Source organism: Choloepus didactylus, chromosome 22 (genome assembly GCF_015220235.1).
Source record: "Choloepus didactylus isolate mChoDid1 chromosome 22, mChoDid1.pri, whole genome shotgun sequence".
Taxonomy (NCBI): domain Eukaryota; kingdom Metazoa; phylum Chordata; class Mammalia; order Pilosa; family Megalonychidae; genus Choloepus; species Choloepus didactylus.
Window position 1 is genome coordinate 8,679,928 of NC_051328.1, and position 25,851 is coordinate 8,705,778.

Below are 25,851 nucleotides of genomic sequence, written 5' to 3' on the forward strand. Positions count from 1 at the left end.
CTTTCTCTAATTTTAAGTATGGGAATGTCTGTTTACTAACTAGCTGTGTTGCTGCATAGATTGCACATTAAAATGATTTAAATGATGTCAGGTTCTAGTCTCTGTAAAGTAGAGGCTTTATTTTCCTAAATATAATAAGGAATTCTCATTCTAAATGAAAATTGCTATCTTAAAATTAATAATTTTCATAATTTGGGCATGAAGAGGAAAGAAAAGGCTTTTATTCCAAATACGCAGAATATTTGCAAGATCAATTTTGAATCAGCTAACTGATCCAAAATGCTATGGAACTATTAGTGAATATTATCCTTTTTTAACCTCCATTTTAAAAAACCACAGTTGAGCTGTTTATGCCTATACTAATTTCTAGATATACACAATGATTCAATTGTAGGTTATTTCTAGCACTTACGTATTTGCTTATTTAATTTTACTTCCTTGTTTAAGCTTAATTTAAACTTTCAGATATGTATATCAGTTGTCTTAGATTGGTATATTATATAAAAAAATATTTTGGTTTCTTTAGCCTCCATCTTCCAAGAAGAGTGATGGTTCTGGGACATATACTAAGTTGCAGAATACCCAGGTGAGGGTCATGTCTGAGAAGAAGCAGAGAAAAAAGGTGGAATCAGAAAGCAAACAAGAAAAGGCTAACCGTATAATATCAGAGGCCATAGCAAAAGCAAAGGAGCGTGGGGAACGCAATATTCCACGAGTAATGAGCCCTGAAAACTTTCCTAGTGCTTCAGTTGAAGGAAAAGAGGAAAAGAAAGGTAGAAGGATGAAATCCAAGCCAAAGGACAAAGAAAGCAAAAAAACAAAAACTTGTTCGAAATTAAAAGAGAAGACAAAAATTGGGTAAGTTGGTTAAGAATTAAATTTAATTCCTTTGAATTTTTTGTTAAAGTGCAACCTGCCTAACCTTCTACTTTTGATTTGAATGTGATATGTTTAGTCCCACGATGGGGTTTTAAATTGTTACATACCATATGTATCATATTTCCTTTTTGAATGAATTAGATAATATTCCAGGATCTCTTAAATTTTATCACTCTGTGAAAATAGCTTTTTGTACATTAATAGTAGTAAAAGGAATTGAAAATGGGAAAATGTAGTATATGAAACAGAATAAAAGGGAAAAAAAATAAACTATTGCTGTGCCGGTGCCAAAATCACTTTCTTTTCACAGCATGCATTAAAATTGCTTGTAAGATGTCTTTACCTCTTAGTTGTACCTGTGTGTCATTGTGCACTTTATAGTTTCGAAACAAGAAATACAATTATTTTCTCATAAACTTACAACTTTAGACTAAATGGTATGGCAAGAAAACTAAGTCATATGTATCAATAATAAGAAACTCCTGGTTCTTACTGATTTACTCCCATATAGTCTTTCTGATTTACTTAATGTAATAAGGAGGCCAGAAGAGGATTAATGCTCCAAGCGAATTATAAGGACAAGAAATAGCCTCTAGGAGGTGCATTAATCCTAGGTATTTTTATTTGACCACTTATCTAGTACATTTTGAAAATATACAAAATAATAAGAGTTGTGTTTTATATATATTTTTTTCATACAAGGGTAAAAATAGCAACCTAAGGCTAAAATAGTTTAGGATTTTTTTGCAGGAATATTTGATCATTTCTGCAGGCTCTATATGGAATTTTAGATTAATATATACGTTTTCTCCTGTTCACCAAAAAGTACACAAGGAAAGAAATCCCATGATATGAAAATCTTTATTTACCTGAGAAGTTTTTTTTACATTATGTAGGTATTTAGAACTAAACACAATTTTGTAAACCAAATGAATTCTAAGTATTTTAAATGCAGCCACCAAACTGAATGATTTAATTGGGTGGTGATACCATTAAATAACATGGACTCTCTTGCTGTAATAGATCAATGAATAGTTTATTGATTCTGTATTTTATTTACAGCCAGCTAATGAAATTTAAAAATGAAATTTTTACTCTATTTTTTAAACGTTTTTGGTGGGATTTCTTTCTTGTTTTTCCAAAATTCTCTCTCTAGTTTTAATTTAGGAAAACTGATATTTAATTCTTTGCTGTATTGAAAATTAATATAATTGAAGTTTTAACTTGTTAAGAGATACATGCAAATGTAGTGTACAATTTAGGAGGGTAGCATTTTGGAAAATGGTGAATATAGCACGAGAAAATTAGTAAGGAAACTTAAAAAGTTACAGTAACTATTATTTGCTTAAAATTTTGGGAGAACCATGTAAGATGGGGAAGTTGGGGCTGGGTGATACCAGAAGTGAATTTGGTTCAAGGAAAAAACAATGTGCTAAGGGAAAATTAAAAATAATTAAATTATAATAAAGGGACTTGGATTTTTGAAAAATGAGAAGTAATATCGTCAAAAATAGCAATATATTGCAGTTGAGTATCTGACTCATTCTGTGATATTTGTATTTTTGTTATAAATGGACAAATTGGCATTTATCAATTTGGTGCTGTTTTTAGAGAAAGCATTCTCTACAAAACAAAATAGGTGAAAATTGTACTGGTGATTATGTTCTTTTCTATTCTGGCTAAATACATGGTGAGATATTGAGCAGATGCTAGAAGAAAAAACTGGTTAGATTATAGGCCTTTTTGTTAGAGGAATTTATAAATTGGAGGCAGATAAATAAAATTGAAGCTTGCCAATATTTTGTTAATAAGATTTTGGAGTAAAATAGTAATTTCTTGACCATCTTATCAACCAAAGGCAAAGATTATCATCATATTTTGGGGAAAAGGCAAAATTGGAATAAATGAAATTCATACACAATCCAGAGTTCTGATATTAGCCAATTGAAATATTTCATCACTGTGCCTACGAATGAGTCACTATACTTTGTAATTTTAAACTTACTATCATCAAAGTTCTTAATTTTTGTGTTAACAGTTATTGAAATAGTTGCATTCAGTTGCATTATTTTAACTAGAAGTATTTTATGAGAGTAAGCATTTCTTTTTAAAAGCCTTATGTTTTCGTTAATTTCAGAAGAATTTAGCTGTTGCTAATACCAAATTACTGATATCAGATAATTTTGAAGAGAATGTATTCTGGAACTTTAAAAGTAGTTAAATTCATGAACAGTAATTTTTATGGTTGATCTCTACTTGACTTGGTATTTTTTTAATCCATAGATGTGATTGATACAATATAGAAAGGCTAATCTGAAGAAAAGCAGTACTGCTTCTGCTTGCTAATATGCTTGAAACTTTTTCATTGTTTCTTCCACTTTATAGAATTATTTTTAAAAACTACAAGGAATACAGTGTTTTTTTTCAGAGCACCTTCATATAAAGTCTGGTTTATTCTTTACAGCAACTCTGTGAGTTAGGATGGCCATATGCAGTATGTTAAGGTGGTTAAATTCTTTGACTCTGGAGCCAGTCGCATTTGTTCAAATCTCAGTTTTATCACTTACAAGCAAGTGTGACCCTAGGAAAATACTCAACTTCTCCAAACTTTAATTTTCTTAGCTGTAAAATGGGGATAATGTTAGTACTTGCCTCATTGTTTTGAGGATAAAATGAGTTAATTTCATTTAAAGCAGATAGAACAGTCCCTGGAATATACTTAATGCTCAATAAATTAATGTTAGTCATTATTATTTTCTGAAAACAAAAGCTATCACAGCAAAAAGCTATGTAAGGAAAAAGCAAAGGCCAGAGGCCAGGCCCTTTCCTTCAAGCCTAAACTTTCATTCAGCTGCCTCGGTTCTCTTTCTATTAAGGCATTGTTCTAAATAGGATCAGTTAAAACACACACACACACACAAAAAAAAACCAGGATACTAGGTTAACTTATTAATTGCTGTTTTCACATCAACTTGCCATTGTTTATTAGGTTAGTTAGAGTAGCATTTAGGACTGATAAATTTAGCTTGAAATATATCTGGAGTTTGAGGGGGCTGCCCATAGCAGAAAGGTATGAATTGAAGTGGAAATGCAGGTGCAAAATGGAAGGGTGAGATAGAACTGGAAAACAATCATTTTCTACTTTTACGTTTTTCATAGGATTGATCTATGAAGAACTATTGAGAAGATTTAAAATTAGGTTGAATTTGATTTGTTAAATAGGAAACAGAAATGACAGTGTAATCCTTCATAAAACCACAGGAAAATAATGATTTTGTAATATTAGAGAGTTAGATTCTGAAATAAATTAGTAAAATTCATGCTAAGATCTCCAATGGAACTTTCTGCATTAAAAGGTTTTAGATTATGTAATAGAGTTTCACATGATTTGACTGAAGCTTTATTTTTTATTTATGATGTATAATTTCAACGTTTAAATTGTTTCCATATTGCCAGTCAAATTTTACTTCTCTGATTGACAAAGGTTGAATGCTTTTAATACTTAAAAATGTTCAAGACCGTAAAAATTTTATCTGTCAAATCCCTTCATGGTTAAACTTAAGATCTTTTCCTTTTTGCCTTACTCATAATTACTCTTTCTTTTCATTACAAGAATACTAGTCATCTGGTACTAGAGGTAGCTTTACTCTTTAAGCAAAAAACAATTAAATTTAGAGATATTTGTCAAACTGAAGCAGAAGTTAAGTATAATGCTTATGTCTTGAAGAAAAACAATAAAACATTAAATTACATCTAGAGAGTGTATTTACCCTTTGGTTGCTATAGTCTTTTTGAAACCCCCCCAAGAAGAAAGGAGGAAAATAATATTTATTGTTGACCATGTTATATATGTATATTAATGTGTCTATATTTTTAAAACAAAACTAACATGTAATTATGCCCACATGTATGAATATAGAGAGATGTACTGTAAGTGATATATACATTATTTCATACTATGAATTTCAATTTACTGTTATGAATTTTCAATTAAGATTTACAGTTCCATTTTAAGAAGTATACCTTTACATTATATAAGATTTCATCAGCAGCAAAAAAAAATGCCATTATTTCAGTGATTCTAAGATGTCATATCATTATTTTATGGTTTATGATTATTTTATGGTTTAAAGAAATGTTGCCAATTAAAACGGTGGTACACCTTTGATTATTAGATGAATCCCAATTTCAGAGATGTCAATATGTGAAAAAAACAATGGAACCACTAAAGTATTTGAATTTTAATAATTTTACTTTACCAATATTTTTAACATAAACTTTTCTTTTTTTAAAAGTGATTTAATTTTATGTTGTTTTCATATTTTAAACTGTATTAAAAATAAACAGTGATTAATACTTAGCTAATACTTGGATCCTTAGTAATTATTTATTGTGAAACAACTCAGCAAATTCAACTTGTTGAAAAAAATAATGTCCATCTCAACCAGGAAGTAATGAACAGTCCAAATCACCAAAAGCTTATAATTAATATTTCTTCTGTATGTCTGAGGATGACAATTTAAACCAAAATAAAGAACCCTTTAAGAACAGCTCGTTTTTCCCCCAGTCACTTTAAGTTGAGGTCTTGACTTGAACTTTAAACTGAAGTCATTTCACCAAGCTAAATGTATTTATTTATATATATATATATATAATTTGATGACTTTAAAGTAGCCCCAGTGCCCTTCATTTGGTTTACAAAGAAATAATTGTGATATGAAATAGTATTTTGCCTGTATTTCTTTCACGAATTGGGTGTATTAATTACTACAAATGGGCTAATTGAGTAAGATTCATTGCCCAATTATTTCAATGAGTGAATCAACAGGGGGCAATTACAGATTGACACAGTGTAGAGTGTAACTTGTTACACAGCATCTCCTAATAGCATGTAGGCAGAATTTACATGAGGGCATGAATTATAAATTATATCTGAAAATCAAATATAGATATTTCAAATGTAAACACTGCAGTTTGCTAGTACTAATACTTATCAGATGAATTGACATTTCAAGCTGAATCTCAAACCTTAGTTTGAAATTGCTTTTTTCTGTCTGAAATCACCCGTGTTTTGATATTATATTAGTTCCTTTACTTGCCTAAGGGTACATAGCTACAGTTTGCTAATATTGATAATTTATCCCTTTAATGCTTTAATAAAACTTTCAGAAGGCCTTTATTATTAATATATTCTGTATTACTTAGTTGTTTTACTTTGGTGATATTTCTCCTTGAAGCTATTAGTTTATTTGAAGAAGGCATTTATAGTGAAAATTTATTTTCATTTATAGTAAAATTTTGTTTTAGATTTAATAGAGTAAACTCTCTTTAATCCATGATGGAAGAATGGAATGATTTGTGGAAATAGGGTATTTTGCTTAACTGATTTTATTTTACTTTTTGTACTTTAGAATCATTTGATTTCCTTCAGAAAACTTTTATGGATATCAGTTGTCATTGTACAGACAATAGAGATTTCTGATTTTTCAAAAGCTAGATAAACTGTAACCTTAATAATTTACTAAAAGATAATCGTTATTTCTCTTTATTTATTAGACTATCTTTTTGCTTTATTGACTGGTTGAATTATATATATTTATTTTAAAATCAGTGAGATATATTGGATATGGTAGACTAAGAATAAAGAGACCTTTATTGTGTTTACTAGACTTGTGACTTTGGCAATTTATTTCATCTTTTGGAGATGAAGTTTCCCCATCAGTATAGTGGGGTGAATATTTTCCTTGCCTATCTCACAGAGTTGTTCTCAGGATCAACCGAGATATTGTAGGCAAGGGCACTTTTAAAATTGTTTAAAACTTAATTATTTTTACAAAATGTTGTGTGTTCTCTCTCTCTATATAAGACGGTTTTATTATTCTGAACATTTGTTCATAGAGTTGTCTGTGCTAATTGTTATTCTGAGCCAGTGGTTCCTAAACTTGATAGAGTATCAGAATCTCTTGGTAAATTTTTTAAAAGTCAAATTGGGGCTCCACTTTGAATCAGATTCCTGGATTGAAACTCACAAATCTGTAATTGTTAAAAGCTTTTTAGTTTGAAATAATTTCATACTTAAAAAAAGTTACAAAAATAGTTTGGAGTTCCCTTATACTCTTCACCCAGCTTCCTCAAATGTTAACCTCTTACATAACCATAGATTATCAAAACCAGGAAATTGATTCTTATACAATCCTATTAACTAATCTACAGTTCACGTAAACTTTGTCAGTTCTACGTTTTTTTAGCCAGGATCCAATACAAGATCCCACATTTGATTTTGTTATGTCTCTTTAGTTTCCTCCACCTGGGGAAAATTCCTCAGTCTTTCTTTGTCTTTTGTCACCTTTTTCATTTTTGATGCATACTGGCCAGTTTTGTAAAATGCCTCTCAATTTGGCTTTCTCTGATGGTTTTTCATAAGGAATCTATTTTTAACAAGCAGCCTTCTAATGAAGCCTTCCCCACACATTTGGGAACTTCTTATCTAATACCAATCTAATTCATTGTTCCCCTATGTATTATCACCTAGATACCATTTTAGATCTTATGATAAATTAATGACTTCACACTTCTGAAGAATCAGTGTTCCTTTTAAGTATCCCTAGTTTTTCAATCTAAAAAAAGAACCCAAAGATGTTTCACTCAAAATTTTGTCGATCAAGAATTACTTCTAGTTTTAGAATCTGTTTTTTTCCTAGCATGGAAATGAACAGAAAGGTCATATGTAAACGTTTGGACTTGAAAAGGTTTAGTAGAAAACTATATCTGAAATACCCCTTAGAAAGTTAGAAATTGAAAAGAATTTTGTGTGGGTTGTTAAGATGGTTAATGAATTTATGGGGTAAAAAGTGATTCTAGACATATCAGAACAGTATTAGAAGAAAAATACAGAATATTGGAAATTAAATAAAAGGTCCTTTTTCAAATAATTAATATGAAGTCCTACCTTAGGTGTTATGAGAAACACTTTTCTTTAAACTATTGCCACCTCCAAAAAAGGGAAGTTCTTTCTATACACTCTCTCTTCTAATTCTGATATTACTGGAGTTTTATTCAGTGGGAGTCACTTTTATTTGTTGGGCTTCTATTCAATGGGAGTCTTTAAGCAGTCACATAGAAATTGTGTGAAATGTTTATTTCATGTAATTCATTTAGCTTACCAACCTCCAAGAAAATGTCTTTTTACGCAATATATTGAAAAGATATTAGCATAGAAAACTTATTTAAGCAACTAAACTCTCCTTTGACTAGTGTCATTCCCACCTACAAACTGCAAGTTATGTTGGAGATGGATAGCAACTGGTGAGGAACACTTCCTACTGCCCAGTTTTACTTAGGATTGTCCCTGACCTTGCTACTGAAAATCGTCTGCACAGGTTCCTTAAGTTGTACCAAGTAATAACTGGCAAGGTAATGGATACTCTTAGGAGGAGGTAGTTACTGGAAAAGGAGGGATAAGATGGGGCTCCTGGGAAATTAATAATGTCACTTATCTGGAAATTGGTTACACAAGGGTGTTCAGTTTGAGAAAGTTGATTGATCTGCACTCCTAACGATGCATGCACTTTTCTGAATTTACGTACTTCAACATTAGTAGACTGTTGTACCATTAGGTTTAGGAAAAATGAGGGATTGGATTTGTTCAAGATTCCTTTGTCTTCCAATGGTTTTCCATTTTTCATTTATTAAAAAATATCTGAGTTCCTGTTCATTAAACATTTGTTACCAGCAATGAGCAAGACAAGACTCCTTTTAAATTCCTGCCCCATGGAGCTTAAAAGCCAGCCTTACAAGAAAATGTTAACTCTCTGCATAGTATGTGTATAAGTCAGGGTTCTCTAGGGAAATGGAATCAACAGCAGGTACCTGTAAATAGTATGAGATTTTATAAAAGGGTCTCACGCAACTCTGGGGATGCATGAGTCCAAATTCCATAGGGCAGACAGCAAACTGGCAACTCCGATGAAGGTCTTCAGTGAATTCCCCTGGAGAGTGGTGATTAGCTGAAGTAGCGATGAAAGTTCATTTTTCCAATTCCCACTTAAAAGCCTTCAACTGATTAGATTAAACTTCTCTCATTGTGGAAGACAATCCCCTTAGCTGACTGCAGATATAATCAGCCATATAGATGCAATCCACATACTGATGCTCTAAGTCCACGAAATGTCCTTGCAGCAACAGATAGGCCAGCACTTGCTTCACCAGACGCCTGGGAACCATTACCTGGCCAATTTGACACATGAACCTAACCATCACAGCATACAAGGCCTTTGATGAGATTCATTCTATCTACCTGTCCAGCTCTCTGCACCCTTCACCTGCAGTTGTCTGTGTATTCCTGTCACACTGTTTTCATTCTATATTCTCCTCACTTCTCTGGTATCTCCTGCTTACAACGTACTCTCCCCTTTCACTACTTGTTGAATTCCTTCTTATCGGAAAACTTTTTTTCTGTAAAGCCTCTTTTACTTCCTGATAGATATAAGCACTTCTTCCTTTATGTTCACATTACATCCTTTTCTGATTTCAACTTCAGCATTTTAACCAAAAGCATTTTCTAACAATGATACTTTAATGTTATGGACATCAAATCTGGGAACCTAGGAAAAGTACCTAGCATATAATAATTAGAAATAGTTACCATTAGTTGAGAAATAACTATGTGCCAAGCCTGCACGAAGAGCTAACATATGTTATCTCACTTAATTCTCAACAGTAATGGAGATAGCTGTTTTAGCAACATCTCTATTTTTCAGGCAAGGAAACTGCGTCTAAAAGAGGTCATGTAATTTGCCCAGTGTCTCTCACAGATAGATAAATGGTAGAGCCAGGGTTTAAACCTTTGACCCTGTCATTTCAAAGTTCATACTCGGAATCTCCAAGTTCTCCCACGTTAGTAAATAATTGTTAACCTTTAAATACCTAAATACCTAAAACAGAATTTTCCTGATTAGTAATTAGCATGGTTTGTGATAAGTATGGTATTTTAAAATCATGCTGCCATTTCTATGAAAGCTGTTAAGGAAATGTGGGAGCTCTGTACTTCTATCTCTGATCAGGAAAAAATGTAAAACACATTTTCATTTTAGATATTTATACTTTTTGTATGTATAAATATTAATACGTATATGTATACAAAAATAAATATGTACCGTCACATACATATATTTTGGGGAATATAAAAAATAATAGTTATTACTCTTTAGCAACATATAGTCCAGTTAAATTAAGCCTTAAAATAAATGAAATAAAGAGCAATTAATTTTAAATTGTTGATAAGGGGGAAATTACTATATGGTAGAAAGAAGTAGAATCTTCTAGGGAATAGATCAGATTGAAGACAAGTAGAATTTGAATTTAATGAGGCAGAAGGAAAAAATCCCTCATTCTAAATCTATAAGATAATCAAATATGTGATTTCTTATATTATTGAATACAGTTGTACTTAGAATTTTTCCTATGAAAAGTAATCCTGAGCCTAAGTAAAAGTGGTAGAAGTTGACTGCCTTTTCATTAAAGGCAGTTAACTGCAGTATTGTGTATTCATTCCATTAGAGTTTATGTTTTGAAAATGTCATTATGGATTTCATGATAATTATTATGTTTGGTTGGATGTTCAGTTGATATAAAATGGAAGAAAGTTTATCATGGCAATTTGAAATTGACCAAAAAAAAAAAAAAGGAAAAATGAAAGAGTTCTTACTGTTTAATCTTTTCCTCTTGAAACAGCAAACTCATTATTACATTGGGTAAGAAACAAAAAAGAAAGAATGAGTCTTCAGATGAAGTATCTGATAACGAGCAGATGTCACAGCATACATTCAAAGATGAGGACTCTCAAGTGAGTACTGAAAGTTTTTCTGAGAAATGAAGCACTGTTAGAATTACTTAGGTAGTATAATATTGCCTTATGGATACTTATACTCTAGTTTAGTATTAAAAATGCATTTTATTTTATGGTAGAACTTAGTGACGGCATTATTACAATATGCTCCTAGTAGTATTACTGTAGGATGTTAGACTCAGGAGGAAACTTACCTATCTTCTCCAGACTCCTCATTTTTCAGATAATGAAACTGAAACCCAGAGAGGTTAAGTAACACTCCAAGGTCCCTGATGGCTTTTAGCATGGAGAAGTATCTAGTGATATTATCCTGCACTTGTAGAGTGCTTTTGAATAAACTTAATGATGGAAAGACTAATTTTTTAAATCACATGCAAATGATAAAGCAAATGGATTGAATCATTGAGAGATAATTCCTTTGTCTGATTGTATGGAAGAAATCAATTACATTAAAAATTCCCTAATGTAGATATAAATACTGTGCATCTTGCCTTTTTTTTTTTTTTTTTTTTTCCTTGTTTTGGAATAGTTGGATTTCAAAATAACCCTGTGAAGTTAGGAAAAAATATATAGTGAAGGTCATAATAAATCAGGCCACCCTCTGCTCTTTAATAATTAAATTACTACTGTCGGCCGTAGGGGTGGTGGCAGTTGTTGAATTACGGGGCCAGAAAGCCCCTGAATGGCCTTTCTTCTTCCTTATGCAGCTTCTTATCCAATGGGAGAGTAGTGGCTCAAGGCTCCTGGGCTGCTGCAAGAGTTGAGGTAAGGGCAGTGATCAAAGCTCCTAATATTATATGGCCTGGCTTTTTCTTCATGTGTTATCCTTAACTTAGACAAACTTATATTTAACTTATTCAACATGAGAAAAATTTAGTTTAGTTTTTACTAGAATAATGCTGGCCATTTTTCCATTATTTAATTATCAAACAATGAAATGGTAGAATAGGTTACTATGTCACATTTTTTCCATGCTTTTCTCTATAGTATTAGATTGCTTTGAAAGGTGTGTTGCTTTAACACTCATAAATAAATAAATAAATGGGAAAAGAAATATTTTCTAGTTATCAATTATAAAGCTATATACTTGTTAATATATTTAATGCATCATTATATAAATGGTGGCGAGATCTATGTAGCTTTCATCCACAATGATGTATTCTCAAGATTTGAGGGCTTGAAAACTAAGTTTAGGGTTTGGTGTCAGGTATAAATTAGAAATGTGAAGATGATGTTTAGTTTTGTTGCCTTTAATCTTAATGGAGAGTATTTCAGCATTACAACTTTATTTAGAGACCACAATTTAATGAAAATGCCCTTGCAGCAGATAATATTAGGATCATTATAGGAAACTAGCTATATGCTATCATTATGAAGTATTTATTAGTGATTTAAAAGCATAATGCTTCTGACCTCTTATGAGTAAAATACAGTGAGCTGATCTGATGAAGCCTTTAAGACATAAGAAAAATCCAGAAGTGCAAAATTAAAAAGAATTTTCACCATTTTAAATTGTGCTTTGAACAATAGTAAGAAGAAAGAAAATGAGCCAGGAAAAGGCACATTGGTAAAAAATGTGGACATCAAATTAGTTTTTATATTTTTAAATAGTAAAGATGCTATATGACGGGGGAGATAATTGGTGAGAGTAATGCCTTTTTTAGCTTTACCTAACATGTGACTGTATACTTGAATGGAATATGATTTATGGTGAAATCAAATACAATCTCATAATTCATACACTTTTCAATTAATCCGTTAGACTGATAACATCTTTAAGTGTCCTTTATTTTATCTTGTGAACAATTTCTAAGTATGCAATTGTGTGATTTCAAAGGATTTCTTCAGATACTGTTGTACTATTTACTAAAGATTAAGTGAGGCATTTCAGAGTACTAATGGATGTCTAAGTGACCAGAAAGGAAACCATAATGGTGAGAATATCTAAGAGAATCTTCTAAAAATATACTGAATTATTTCCAAATTTCATTTTGTAGAATTATGCCTAGTGAGACATAACATTGATAATACATGTTATTGGTAGAATAATAAAAGTCACAATTGGTTATTAAACTATTCTTGAACATTAAGAGCTACATGATGCCTATAGTAGAATTATAAATATTCTTTTAGCCTAGTGTTAATTTAGAGATTCATATAAAGTTTTTCCTGGATGCAATAAATATTTCATATCTTTTCCCAAAATAGGATGTGGGGAAATTGGACTTCTAGACCCTTTTATTATAAGTTTTATAGTGCCACTTTCCTGTCCCCCATATTAACAAAAGTTACTAGGAGATTTGAAAATGTAAACGTCTGTCATCATGGCCAAGAGATGGTAACCTTGTGAATGAACAGCCTGAATAAAGCCTGGAGTTGTCTCTTAAATTAGCTGAGCTAACTAACCATATTAGTACCTTTCTCTCAATATTTCACTTCTCCTGAGAGAAAGGGTATAGGCATGAGGTTAAAGGTCATAGCAACCTCATTGGTTACAAATAACAGTTTGTCCCCACACTGCTGTACTGACGTGGCCATTTTTGTCATAACTTTGGAAGTAAATGAAAGACTTACTATATAAAAACACTGGCTGGAGCCAAAAGGAGAGCACAAGGGTTATCTTACTGGTTCCATATTTGGGGAGTGGAAAGATTACTAATGATACAGATGAGAATGGAGTAGAAAAAAGGGAAAAGGGATAGATTTATCAAATACTGAGCAACGGAACAGTTGACTGAGATGCTTCCGCCCAAGAGATTTTAGGAAGGGGCGGAAAAAGCAAACCTGAGGACTTTGGGATTTTCAAAAACAGCCTGGGATCTTGTTTTTATGGTGGGAACATCAAAAGTTATGTAAGTTTGTGTTTTTAAAAAATTCTCCTTGAAACACAGAACTTCTGAAACAAATATTAGTTATATAGGGAGGTAAGTAAAACCATGTGTATTTGATTCCTGACTTAAAATTACTTACATTATTTAAAAATAATGTTGCTACATGTAATACTTTTTAAAGAGCTTGTTTCTGTTTTATGATAGTGTTCTTTGTTTTTAAGGAAATCTAGTAAAACACTGTTTCTTCCTTCATTCAACTTTAATTATTTGTAGATTTAATAGTTTATTATTTTGTGTATCTTTTTAAAAATATTTTATATAATTCTTTTTCATTTAAGCACAGTTTCATGTTTTATGGAAAATATTATTTAATTTACTCTTCTAGGTTTCTGCCCCCAATTAATTATTTAGCCAGTTTTCATCAAATGTACTTTTAGGTTTGGGGCAAAAATGGTGAAAGTTGTAATAGTTTAAAATATATGTTATCCAAAATGTGAAATGGTTAAATAAAACAGATACCTTTTTATCCTTCTTAACAATAGTTTCTAAAGAAAAGTAATAGAACAATAAAGGTTACTGAGCAAGCACATCTTGACCAAAGTGTGAAATAGTTCAGTAAAACAGATCTTTTAATCTTAATGATCTCTAAAGAAAAGTAATAAAGGCATTATTAACCTTTGTTTTTGAAATTTTAGAAAACAAAATTTTAGGAATACTGTAAGCTTGTTGTGGCAAAGGTCAATTTATAATCTTCATTTCTTTAAAAGAAAAATAAAAAGAGAAGAATGTTGAATATAGTTTTCCAAAATTTAATGCAGAAAATTACTAGCTTTAGGGTTAATTATTTTTTGAAACCTTTCCTTCAAAATAAATCATATATATCTGATCCTTATGGTTCATTACAGAAAAGAAGATCAAATCGACAAATTAAAAGAAAAAAATATGCCGAAGATGCAGAAGGGAAACAATTTGAAGAAGAGGTTAAAGGTTCTATGAAATTTAAAAAGAATTCAGCTTCTTTGCCTGGTGAACAACCCTTACAATTATTTGTGGTAAGACATATTTGGGATTGTCACTATAAAACATTTTGAACTATCACAAATTCTTTATAATTCATTTAGTATCTTACTTCTTAACAACATTCTCCAGTTTCTCCTCCTGGATTCCATGTTGTAGGTAAAAGAACCATTAGTCATTAAAATCAGAATCCTAGGGATTTATCCTTTCCTCTTTTTCCTTTACTTCTGCATCCAATTTGTTACCACTTTTTCTACCTCAAAAAAATATATTCCTGAAATGCCTGCAACATCTCTGTCCTTTTTGCAGAATATTTCTGAACTACAGGTCTTATTGTATTACTTGTCTACTGAACACTCCAGGAGTTTTTTGTCTTACAAAAACAGTTTTGCCTTCTTAGCCAAGGTTGTGAGTGGCCTTATCTTCTGCCACTTTTCTACAAGCACCCAATCCTCTGACTTGATGAAAATAGTTGCCTCAGTGCCATGTTTTGCCATCTCTGTGCCTTTGCATATGAATTTTCTTCATTCTGTAATTCTTTTAATCCTCCTCCTCTTCGTTGTGAACTAGCATTTATCTGCTACTTACAAGCTGAGGCCTTGGGCAAGTACTTATCTTCTCTGTGCCTCAATTTCCTAAACTATAAAATGGAGATTTTAATAGTACTTGTCTTATAGTGTTGTTGTAAGGATTGAATTAGTTAAGGTAAGCAAAGTGATTAGAATAACGCCTGGCACATTAAAAAGCACAATGTGTTTACTATGATGATGAGGACAATAACAACTATGTGATTATCTTTTTTCCATTTTTATATCCCTAACATTTAAGATAATGCCAGGCAAATGTGCCAAATAAATGTTTATTGAATTTTAGTATATTCATAAACATACAAAGTGGGAAATAAATTTTCAGAATGTGCTCTAACATGTTTTTTTTTGTTTGTTTTTTTTCCTCTTTTCTACCATAGGAGAATCCCAGTGAAGAAGATGCTGCAATTGTGGACAAAATACTATCTTCTAGAACTGTAAAAAAGGAAGTAAGTAATAGTACATTACATTTTACATTCATATTCCATTGCCTTGTTGAAAGAATCATAGTTATTGATTTTATTTTCTTAGATATCACCTGGAATGATGATTGATACAGAAGAATTTTTTGTAAAATACAAGAATTAGTAAGTATATGAATTAGAAAACAAATAATAGAAAGATGTTGATTTAGATATGAAGTACCCATATTAAATTAAAAATTAATTGATTTTCCTCTTATCTGCATTTAAAAAATAGCTATTATTTATTACTAACACCTTATTAATATAATTTTATGTGAGCTCAAAATCATCAAATGAAAAAGCCTTTGTTTGAAAATCTTTCATTTAAAAATTGATTAATTATTAACCTCAAAATGCAGGATTCTTTTAATAAAATCTTCTTTTACAAATAATAGGCATAATTTATCATTATTATGTATTATTGAACTTTTTAGATTTTTTTTTGTAAATACTATTCCTCATCTTTAGGTTATTGCATCAGCTATAAATCATGTGATAATTTGACTTTAAATGTTAAAATTTTAATCTTGGTCATAGGTGAGCTTACTCATAGGAGTTGCTAATTGTGGGAAAACCTTTTACTCTTTTTTTAATACAGTTTTCAACTTTCCTCAATTTAGTTGGGTTAAAGAATGAGCTTTAAATAAAATTACATTGGTTTCAAAAGAACTTAGTTGTCTGATCATGACAAAAGTATTATATTGAAGAAATATATGATGTCACATCTTGCTGTTACCCTTATGATTCAATCTGCCATTCTGTTTCTATGTGGTGAATTGCAGACTTTTATACTACAATCTCTTAAGGTTATAGTGGTCGTAATGTTTTCATTTTTAAAATTATATGGGAGTCTGTTGACATTAAATAAAATGGTGAACTACCTAATTGTAAAGGTAAAAATAATATTTTGTATGGGATGCTGTGGTTAAATTAAGCATTAAAAAAAAAAGCCCCAGAGCTTTTTCTGTATCTAATGTATCGTTTTTACAAAATTTTAGCTCCTATCTTCACTGTGAGTGGGCCACAGAACAGCAGCTTCTGAAAGATAAAAGGATCCAGCAGAAAATCAAACGATTCAAATTGAGACAAGCACAGCGAGCACATTTTTTTGCTGATGTAAGGAAAAAAAAATGGGAGGCTATTTTGTGTTGGACTCTGAACACATACAGTATTATTTGTCAAAATTTTAAGTATTATTTTCATTTTAGGTTTGTAAATTTGATATTAAAATATAGATATTATCTGCATATAATATTTTTCTCTCCCCAAATTTAGTTTGTAACAATAGCTGAAACAAATATTGGTAATTCAGAATGGTGGATAACTTGTATTTTTAAGTTAGCATGCATTTCAATACTTATATTTGATTGTGAGTGTGTTAAGATTGCAAAGAATTTATCAGGGAAGTTACATAAAGAAGGTGATAATATAACAAATAAATGGAAAATAAGGTTTTTCAGTACATGAAATATATTGCATATTTTTTATACCAGTCTTGTACGTGTGAACAGAACAAAATTAGAAAAATTCGTTTACCTCTGTAAGCCTCACTAGATGATTTGGCATCCTTTTCAGCTCTGAAAGGTTTTTTTAACTTTTTATTTTGAAAATTTAAAAGCTTTTTATTTTGAACAGAAAAGTTGCAAAATTAGTATACAAAGTCCCATTTTCCCTCAGATGCATCATATATTGCTTTATCTTTCTCATTCATTCTCTCCTTGTCTCTCGCTTTCACACACACTTTTTTCCCCTGAATCATTTGAAAGTAAGTTGCAAATACATCAGTATTTATTTCCTAAAAACAAAGACGTTCTCTTATACAATGATAGTAGAATTAATATCGATATAGTACTATTCTCTAATCTGCAGACCTCATTGATATTTCACTATTTGTTCCACTAGTGTCTTTTATAGCAAAAACAACATGCTATAATCTTTAATCTTTAACAGTTCCTCAATCTTTCTTTGGATATTATTTTAAGAGTATGGGCCATTTGTTTTACAGAATGTCTCTCAGTTTGGGGTTGTCTGATGTTTCCTCATGATTAGATTCAGGTTATGCAATTTGAAAATAACACTACAGAAATTATGCTGTATCCTTCTCAATGAATCACATCAGGAAGCACAAGAAACCTATTTGCCCCGTTACTGGTGATGTTAACTTTGATCACTAGACAAAGTGTCTCCCATATTTCTCCACCATAAAGTTACTATTATTTCCTTTGTAATTATTATATCAGCTTAGCTATATGATGACTCTCAAGACATGTCAGTTTATGCTCCTCCTGGATCCTCAAAAATGTCTCACCTCCACACCCTCAACATAAAAGTTTCTAATGAATTGAAGATTTTAGAAGTACTTAACTAATAACTTCTTATTTTTTAAGAAAGGCTAATTTTTCTCGCCTGACCCAGGCACAAAATAAGAGCTATGCAGATTTTCTTTAAGTGCCATATTAGCATTCGGTGCCAGGTGGTGCTCTTTATTACCAGGTGCATTCTATATAAAATCATGGGACTGATAACATCACTAGGAAGAGGTTTAAGCTAGTGAAGAGAATTAACAGCACAGCCATGGAGTATTACAACATTTAGGGTTAGAGCAAAGAAGGAGCAGCAGCAGAAGAAACTGAGATGAGCTGTTGCAAGTAAGGCTTTCAGGAATGAGTAGGGATTGCAACAAGAGGAGGAATGGCAATCTAGTCAGAAGAGAGAAGAATGTGTATGAAAGCCTGAAGGTTTGACAGAGCCTACTGTTCGAAAAACTTGTGTTTTTATATTTCTGGAGCATGAAGTCTGTGGTAAAGTTTTGCCAGTAGGAGATGAGGCTGGAGGAAAAGGTAGGATTTTCTTTATTCCATAAAAACAAATGTGGACCTGATCCCCAGGCAAGAGTCAGTGAAGGATTTTTAAGCAAGGGATCAACATGGTAGGAATTGTGTTTGTGAAACATCACTCTGAGGACTATGTGAAAAGTAGACAATGTGAAAAATAGATAATGAGGAATGATGGGGCAGTAAGAATGAAGAATCAGGAAGCAGTTTGAATTATACTTAGAAGTAGAGTAGATGAGAACTGGTGACTGATTAGATGTGGGGCACAAAGACAGAAGGGTCATCTAAGATGACTTCTTTATTTCTCTCTTGTGTAACTTGGGGTGAGTGGAGTGTGTTGGGCTGTATTACCATTAATCTAGTTAGAAAATACAGGAGGAGGTATAGGTTGAAGTGTTAATAACTGCAATTGAGTTTGAAGTAGCTCAAGTAGAGATGTTTGCATTCAGCTATATAAATGGATCTTGAAATAAGAATCATAAGTGGATAAGAATGTTTAATACAACAGAAAGGAACATACCAGTGGGGTATTTGGTCTGCAAGGGGAGAAGAAAAATCTGATCCTCTTGCATCCTGAGGTTAAAAAAGAGGTAAAGAGGCTGCTTTTAGGAAAATTTTAGAGACCATAACTTCTAGCTACTTTTCTGGAGTAAATTTGTTTAGTTCTGTTGTTTTATTTGACTGACTGTATAACATCATGATTCAGAATATAGACAGATATCCCAGATATCCTTTGGAAATTAAAATGGAAGCATTCCATTTATTGAAAATTTAATTGAAACCAAATTTGTGTGTTTGTCCTATAAGTGAATAGCTGATAAATTTCTTTATTTTACTGTTACCTTTCTAATAGTTTGTCAGATACCGATTGTTATTTTTAAATTTTAGATGGAAGAAGAACCATTTAACCCAGACTATGTTGAAGTAGACAGAGTATTAGAAGTCTCTTTTTGTGAAGATAAGGATACTGGAGAGGTAAATATTTGGTAAAAAATATTCTGTAAGTAAGAAAAACCTAAAACATTCCTAGTAGTAAAACTTCATACTTTTTAAAAGTTAATGACCTGCTTTTTCGCAACGGGTTTGCTGCCAGAACACAGGTGTCGTGAAAACCATCCCTGATTCTTAAGCCAAAATGGGAAAGGAAAAGACTCATATCAACATTGTCGTTATTGGACACGTAGATTCGGGCAAATCCACCACTACTGGCCACCTGATCTACAAATGTGGTGGAATCGACAAAAGAACCATCGAAAAATTTGAGAAGGAGGCTGCTGAGATGGGAAAGGGGTCCTTCAAATATGCCTGGGTCTTGGATAAACTGAAAGCTGAACGTGAGCGTGGTATTACCATTGATATCTCCCTGTGGAAATTTGAGACCAGCAAGTACTATGTGACCATCATTGATGCCCCAGGGCACAGAGACTTTATTAAAAACATGATCACAGGCACATCTCAGGCTGACTGTGCTGTCCTGATTGTTGCTGCTGGTGTTGGTGAATTTGAAGCTGGTATCTCCAAGAATGGGCAGACCCGTGAGCATGCCCTTCTGGCTTACACACTGGGTGTGAAACAACTAATTGTTGGTGTTAACAAAATGGATTCCACTGAGCCACCCTACAGCCAGAAGAGATACGAGGAAATCGTTAAGGAAGTCAGCACCTACATTAAGAAAATTGGCTACAACCCCGACACAGTAGCATTTGTGCCAATTTCTGGTTGGAATGGTGACAACATGCTGGAGCCAAGTGCTAACATGCCTTGGTTCAAGGGATGGAAAGTCACCCGTAAGGATGGCAATGCCAGTGGAACCACACTGCTTGAAGCTCTGGATTGCATCCTGCCACCCACTCGTCCAACTGACAAACCCTTGCGTCTGCCTCTTCAGGATGTCTACAAAATTGGTGGTATTGGTACTGTCCCTGTGGGCCGAGTGGAGACTGGTGTTCTCAAACCGGGCATGGTGGTCACCTTTGCTCCAGTCAGCGTTACAACTGAAGTCAAGTCTGTTGAGATGCACCATGAAGCTTTGAGTGAAGCTCTTCCCGGGGACAACGTGGGCTTCAATGTCAAGAACGTGTCTGTAAAAGATATTCGTCGTGGCAATGTGGCTGGTGACAGCAAAAACGATCCACCAATGGAAGCAGCTGGTTTTACTGCTCAGGTGATTATTCTGAACCATCCAGGCCAAATCAGTGCTGGCTATGCACCTGTGCTGGATTGTCACACAGCTCACATTGCTTGCAAGTTTGCTGAGCTGAAGGAGAAGATTGATCGTCGTTCTGGTAAGAAGCTGGAAGATGGCCCCAAATTTCTGAAATCTGGTGATGCTGCCATCGTTGATATGGTTCCTGGCAAGCCCATGTGTGTTGAGAGCTTCTCTGATTATCCTCCTCTGGGTCGTTTTGCTGTTCGGGATATGAGACAGTTGCTGTGGGTGTCATCAAGGCTGTGGACAAGAAGGCTGCTGGAGCTGGCAAGGTCACCAAGTCTGCCCAGAAAGCTCAGAAGGCTAAATGAATATTACCTATAACACCTGCCACCCCAGTTTTAATCAGTGGTGGAAGAACGGTCTCAGAACTGTTTGTCTCAATTGGCCATTTAAGTTTAATAGTAAAAGACTGGTTAATGATAACAATGCATCGTAAAACTTTCAGAAGGAAAGGAATGTTTTGTGGACCATTTGTTTTTGTGTGGCAGTTTTAAGTTATTAGTTTTTAAAATCAGTACTTTTTAAATGGAAACAATGACCAAAAATCTGTCACAGAATTTTGAGACCCATTAAAACAAAGTTTAATGAGAAAAAAAAAAAAAAAAAAAAGTTAATGACCTAAAAATTCTAAAATATATTTCACTAGTTTTTACTGACATAATTTATTGATTTATTTCTACGTGTTCTTGCCATTCTCTATTTCAAAACGGTAAAATGCAAAAATTTTTTTACAGCCTGTTATTTACTACTTAGTAAAGTGGTGCTCATTGCCATATGAAGATAGTACTTGGGAATTAAAAGAAGATGTAGATCTAACAAAAATAGAAGAGTTTGAACAATTGCAAGCTTCAAGGCCTGACGCAAGACATTTGGTAAGAACATGTGTTAGACAGCTTCATAAAATCTTAGCACTTCTTTGTCCAGCAGGTGTAATGTTTTCTTTGAATTCTTGATTCTTGGCATCAAATTAATACTGTATTCTTATTAATTGCTGTATAATATCATATGCATATTAACTTTCTTTAGTGGATAGTCCAGTTTTTTTGCTTTTATAATCAGTCCTTCATTGAACATTATTTAACTTGTGTACAAGTTTTTGTTAGACAAATTAGAGGTATAATTCCTTGGTCAGAGCATTTAATATTTTGATAAGAATTTACTTGCAAATTTCCCTCATAAAAGTTGTTCTGGTTAACACATTACCTCAACTCTAAATTTAGTTTTACCACTGCTCTTTCAGGTCATTTATATAAAATGTCAATAATAATAATAATAATAATATCAGTTCTAGTGCTAATCTTCAATTATTAATTCTCTTAGTCAAACATCCATATACATCCTATTCCTTAGCATCTGTGTAAACCAGATATTTTTCTATGGCTATATATTACATCTATTTCTATAATAACTTTGATTTTGGAATAATCTTTTGTATAGAATCTTGTTAAAGCCTAAATAAATCAGGTATAATGATTTCTTAATATATGCATATCATTCCAACCCCCTCCAGAAAGAACTTGTAGGGTTTCTTTGTTTTTTTGTTTTTTTATTCGTTTAGTACAGTACTATAGCCATACTAAGGCTATGGAAAGTTGTGATATTGCTAATTATTTTATTATTTTTTACTTTCATTTCTTTAAAACATGGGGTTGTTATCATGTGAATCCAGTGATAGCAGCCAATCAAGAGAAATTCTTATCAAGGAGACATGCTATGATTTTATCAAATATTTTTGCCTATCCTCTTTCAAATGTAATTTGGTCATAGAATTTTTTTCTTCACTAAAGAGGAAGTTTATATCTGAAAAGACATGAGCAGATCACTTTTGAATTAGCACCAGAGAAAGGCAGGCTGTCATTAGAAATGTGATAATAGTTGTAATAGTTATTATTTCCCGTTCTTATTTTCTGCTCTTTTTACTTTTTCTTCCAGTAATGACCAAAGGCTCTTATCAAAAACACAGCAGCTCATCCCAATTTCTTTTTTACTTTTAATGTCTTTCCTTGAACCACTTAACTAGTTCGAAGAAGCATTAACTAGTTCTAAGGGGAATGTGTCAATGGATGTTGTAAAAGGGAAAGATTTCATTTTTAAGGTGTGGAGTATTCTTAGTGGTAACTTGTTCTGTAGCTTCAAGTAAGCTATTTTTTTTTTTTTTTAGCTCAGTGGTTCTCAACAGAGGTTCACTTCAGGATCATTTCTGGAGCTTTTCAAAAAGTTATAGTTGCATGGTTCCTGTTCACAGCTGAAGAATTAGAATCTCAGAGTGGAACCCAGGAATGTGTATTTTTAAAAAGTGATTTTGATGCACATGCCTGGGATAAAACACTGCCTTTGATTATGTAATGTAAAAAGAGGATTCAGCTAATACATTGAACCCCCTCATAATATAAAATTGATTTGGCAATACTGCCAGTCTATTATTGTTAAATAGAAGTATTCTTAAAGTCTATTAGACATTCAGGAAATTAAATTTCTCCCTGTCTAAAACTAATGAAATGTCAATAGTGACTGGATTGCTGGAAAGAAAAGACACTGAATATGATTTAACGTGGAATTTATGTTAAGCAATAAATCATACAAATATTATAAGACTTTATTTTTAAAGTTCATTGGCTGCCATTTTAGAAATGTTTTCTTTAGTAAATGTTAATTATATTAAGTAGCAGCAGACTTTAATAGCCAGTTTTTTTTTTTTCAGTAAATGCTACTGATAGCCTATTTTTGTTTTTCATTCCCAGTTGTCTTACATTTACCCTGATCATCCTGATAATTTCAGAAGTGCGATTTTGTTGATTAGTAACTGCATAATATAATTTTAAAGCCGAAGATAATAGGAAACATTTTGCTTGTTCTTCAAAAACTTGTTTGTCCTACTAAGACCTGGACCCTATTAATTTGAATATATGGTGTCATTTCTTCACCAAACTCCATGAAATTTATGTCCTAACTGTCCAGAGTAAATTCATGACAGAACTTTTTATTGCAAAGGAGGGATAATAAGATTTAAATGAATGTAACTATATGTGAGGTGAGTTAAAGTATTTCAGTATTGATCAAGAAAAAGATTTGACCACAAAATGACAAGAGGCGTGGCACACAACAAGATTTATTTGGGTGGCACTTGGATAGGTTTGCATGAGAGGGGGAGTCCCAGTCAGCAGGGTACTTCCAGAGGCAGTGGTGCAAGACCATGCCCAGAAGAGTGGCAGGGCAAGGGAACTCACTGGGGAACTTCCGTGTCTAGGTAGTGTTGCTCAGTAGTATAATGGGATGTCTCTGGGTCAAAGAGCTGCAAAGGGCAGAAGCAGTTTGAGGTGTTTTACATCCCAGATGTCCGGTGCAATTTTGTGAGGTATGCAATACAAGCAGTGTCTGTAATGCTATAACCATGCTTATTTGTGCTACATTTAAAACAACTGGATGCATAAGAGTCTGAGTTTGGTGCAAGTGGACTTTTGGGCTACTGATCCCAGACTGCTGAAAAGAAGTAAACAACGTAAAGGCCAATGCACAGGAACCATCTTTGACCCATTTTTGTAACAATATGTAAATGAATAATTTTTTTAGGTACAATGTATGCTTGTAGGTTTCTTTTAAAAGAAACACTTTGTACCATGAATATCAAAAGTGTTACAGAGATGTATGGTAGATTTAAAATATATGAGAGAAAATAGGTTAGACATCATTCATTCTTTTTAGAAATAACATTATTGAGGTTGAAGTTACATACAATAAACAGCCATATTTAAAGTGCACAATTTGACAAGTTTTGACATGTGAAGCTATCACCAAAATCAAGATAATGAACTATCCATCATTCCCAAAAGTTTTTTCATGTCCTTTTATAATCCTCCTTCATAAATGTTCCTCCCACCCACCCTACTTCCCATCCTCAGGCAACCATTGTTCTTCTTAATGTCACTGTCCATTCGTTTTTATGATTTTAATTTGCATTTCCCTAATGATTAATGATAGTAACTTTTCATGTGCTTATTGGCCATTAGTATATCTTTGATAAAATGTTCGGATATTTTGCCCATTTTTATGGGCTTATTCATTCTCAAAATTATTGAATTTTGAGAATTGTTTACATACTACTCATTTATCAGAAGGATGATTTGCAAATATTTTTTCCCAGTTTTTGGTTTTTCAGCTTGATTATAGTCAGGGTAAGTCCTCCAACTTTATTTTTATTTTTCAAAAATATTTTGGCTGTTTGCATTTCCATATGATTTTAGAATCATCTTGTCAATTCTATAAAAACCTTGCTGGGATTTAGTTGGAATTATGTTGAATATATTGTTCAATTTGTGGGGTATTAATATCTTAACACTTTCAGTCTTTCAATCCCTGAACGTGGTATATATCTCCATTTATTTAGGTTTTCCTTAATTTACTTCAGTAGTGTTTTATAGTTTTAAATATACAGGTCTTGCACATCTTTTGTCAGATTTATTCCTAAATGTTTCATATTTCATGGTTTTGTAAAGTGATATTGGTTTTTTTAATTTTATTTATGATTGTTGCTAAAATATATGTATACAGTTAACTTTGTATAATGATTTTGTATCCTGCAACTTTGCCAAAATCACTTACTAGTTCTAATAGTTTTTTGTAGATTCCATATGATTTTCTACATAGTAATGGCTTCTGTGAAAGAAGATAGTTTAATTTCCTTTCCTATCATAATGACTTTTATTTCTTTAATTCTTGCTTGATTGCAGTCACTAAATCCTCCAACACAATGTTGAGTAGAATTGGTGACAGTGGATATCCTTGCCTTATTCCTGATCTTAGGGGGAAAGCATTTAGTCTTATACTATTAAGTATGTTGTTAGCTATGTGTTTTTGGTACACGCCCTTTATCACGTTGAAGATGTTCCCTTCTATTTATGACTTGATGAGAGTTTATATCAGAAATGGGTGTGGAATTTTTCAGATGACTTTTCTGCATCTGTTGAGGTTATATTGTTTTTCTTTGTTAATATGTTGATAAATAATGATTAATTTTCAAATTTAAATCAATCTTCCATTCCTGAGAAAAACCCTAATACCTGATGTATTAATCTTTTTATGTTACTAGATTCCATTAACTAAAATTCTATTAAGAAGTTTTGCATCTGTGTTCATGAGGGAAATTTGTATGTAGTTTTCTTTTCTTATAAAGTCTTTGTCTG

At 32.4% G+C, this 25,851-nt stretch overlaps 1 protein-coding gene and 1 pseudogene across 7 annotated transcripts in view; both read left to right on the forward strand.

Moving 5' to 3' along the window:
- The window catches only part of CHD9 (chromodomain helicase DNA binding protein 9), a 284,977-nt gene that overhangs the window by 181,012 nt on the left and 78,114 nt on the right, over positions 1-25,851 (forward strand). For all 7 annotated transcript variants that reach the window (XM_037816043.1, XM_037816042.1, XM_037816041.1 and 4 more), the window contains 8 exons: positions 527-858; positions 10,612-10,723; positions 14,463-14,609; positions 15,542-15,610; positions 15,693-15,748; positions 16,624-16,741; positions 19,348-19,434; positions 21,406-21,543. In XM_037816043.1, the coding sequence (XP_037671971.1) occupies positions 527-858; positions 10,612-10,723; positions 14,463-14,609; positions 15,542-15,610; positions 15,693-15,748; positions 16,624-16,741; positions 19,348-19,434; positions 21,406-21,543 (1,059 nt within the window). The remainder of the gene's footprint in view (positions 1-526; positions 859-10,611; positions 10,724-14,462; positions 14,610-15,541; positions 15,611-15,692; positions 15,749-16,623; positions 16,742-19,347; positions 19,435-21,405; positions 21,544-25,851) is intronic.
- On the forward strand, positions 19,528-20,994 carry LOC119518720 (annotated as a pseudogene).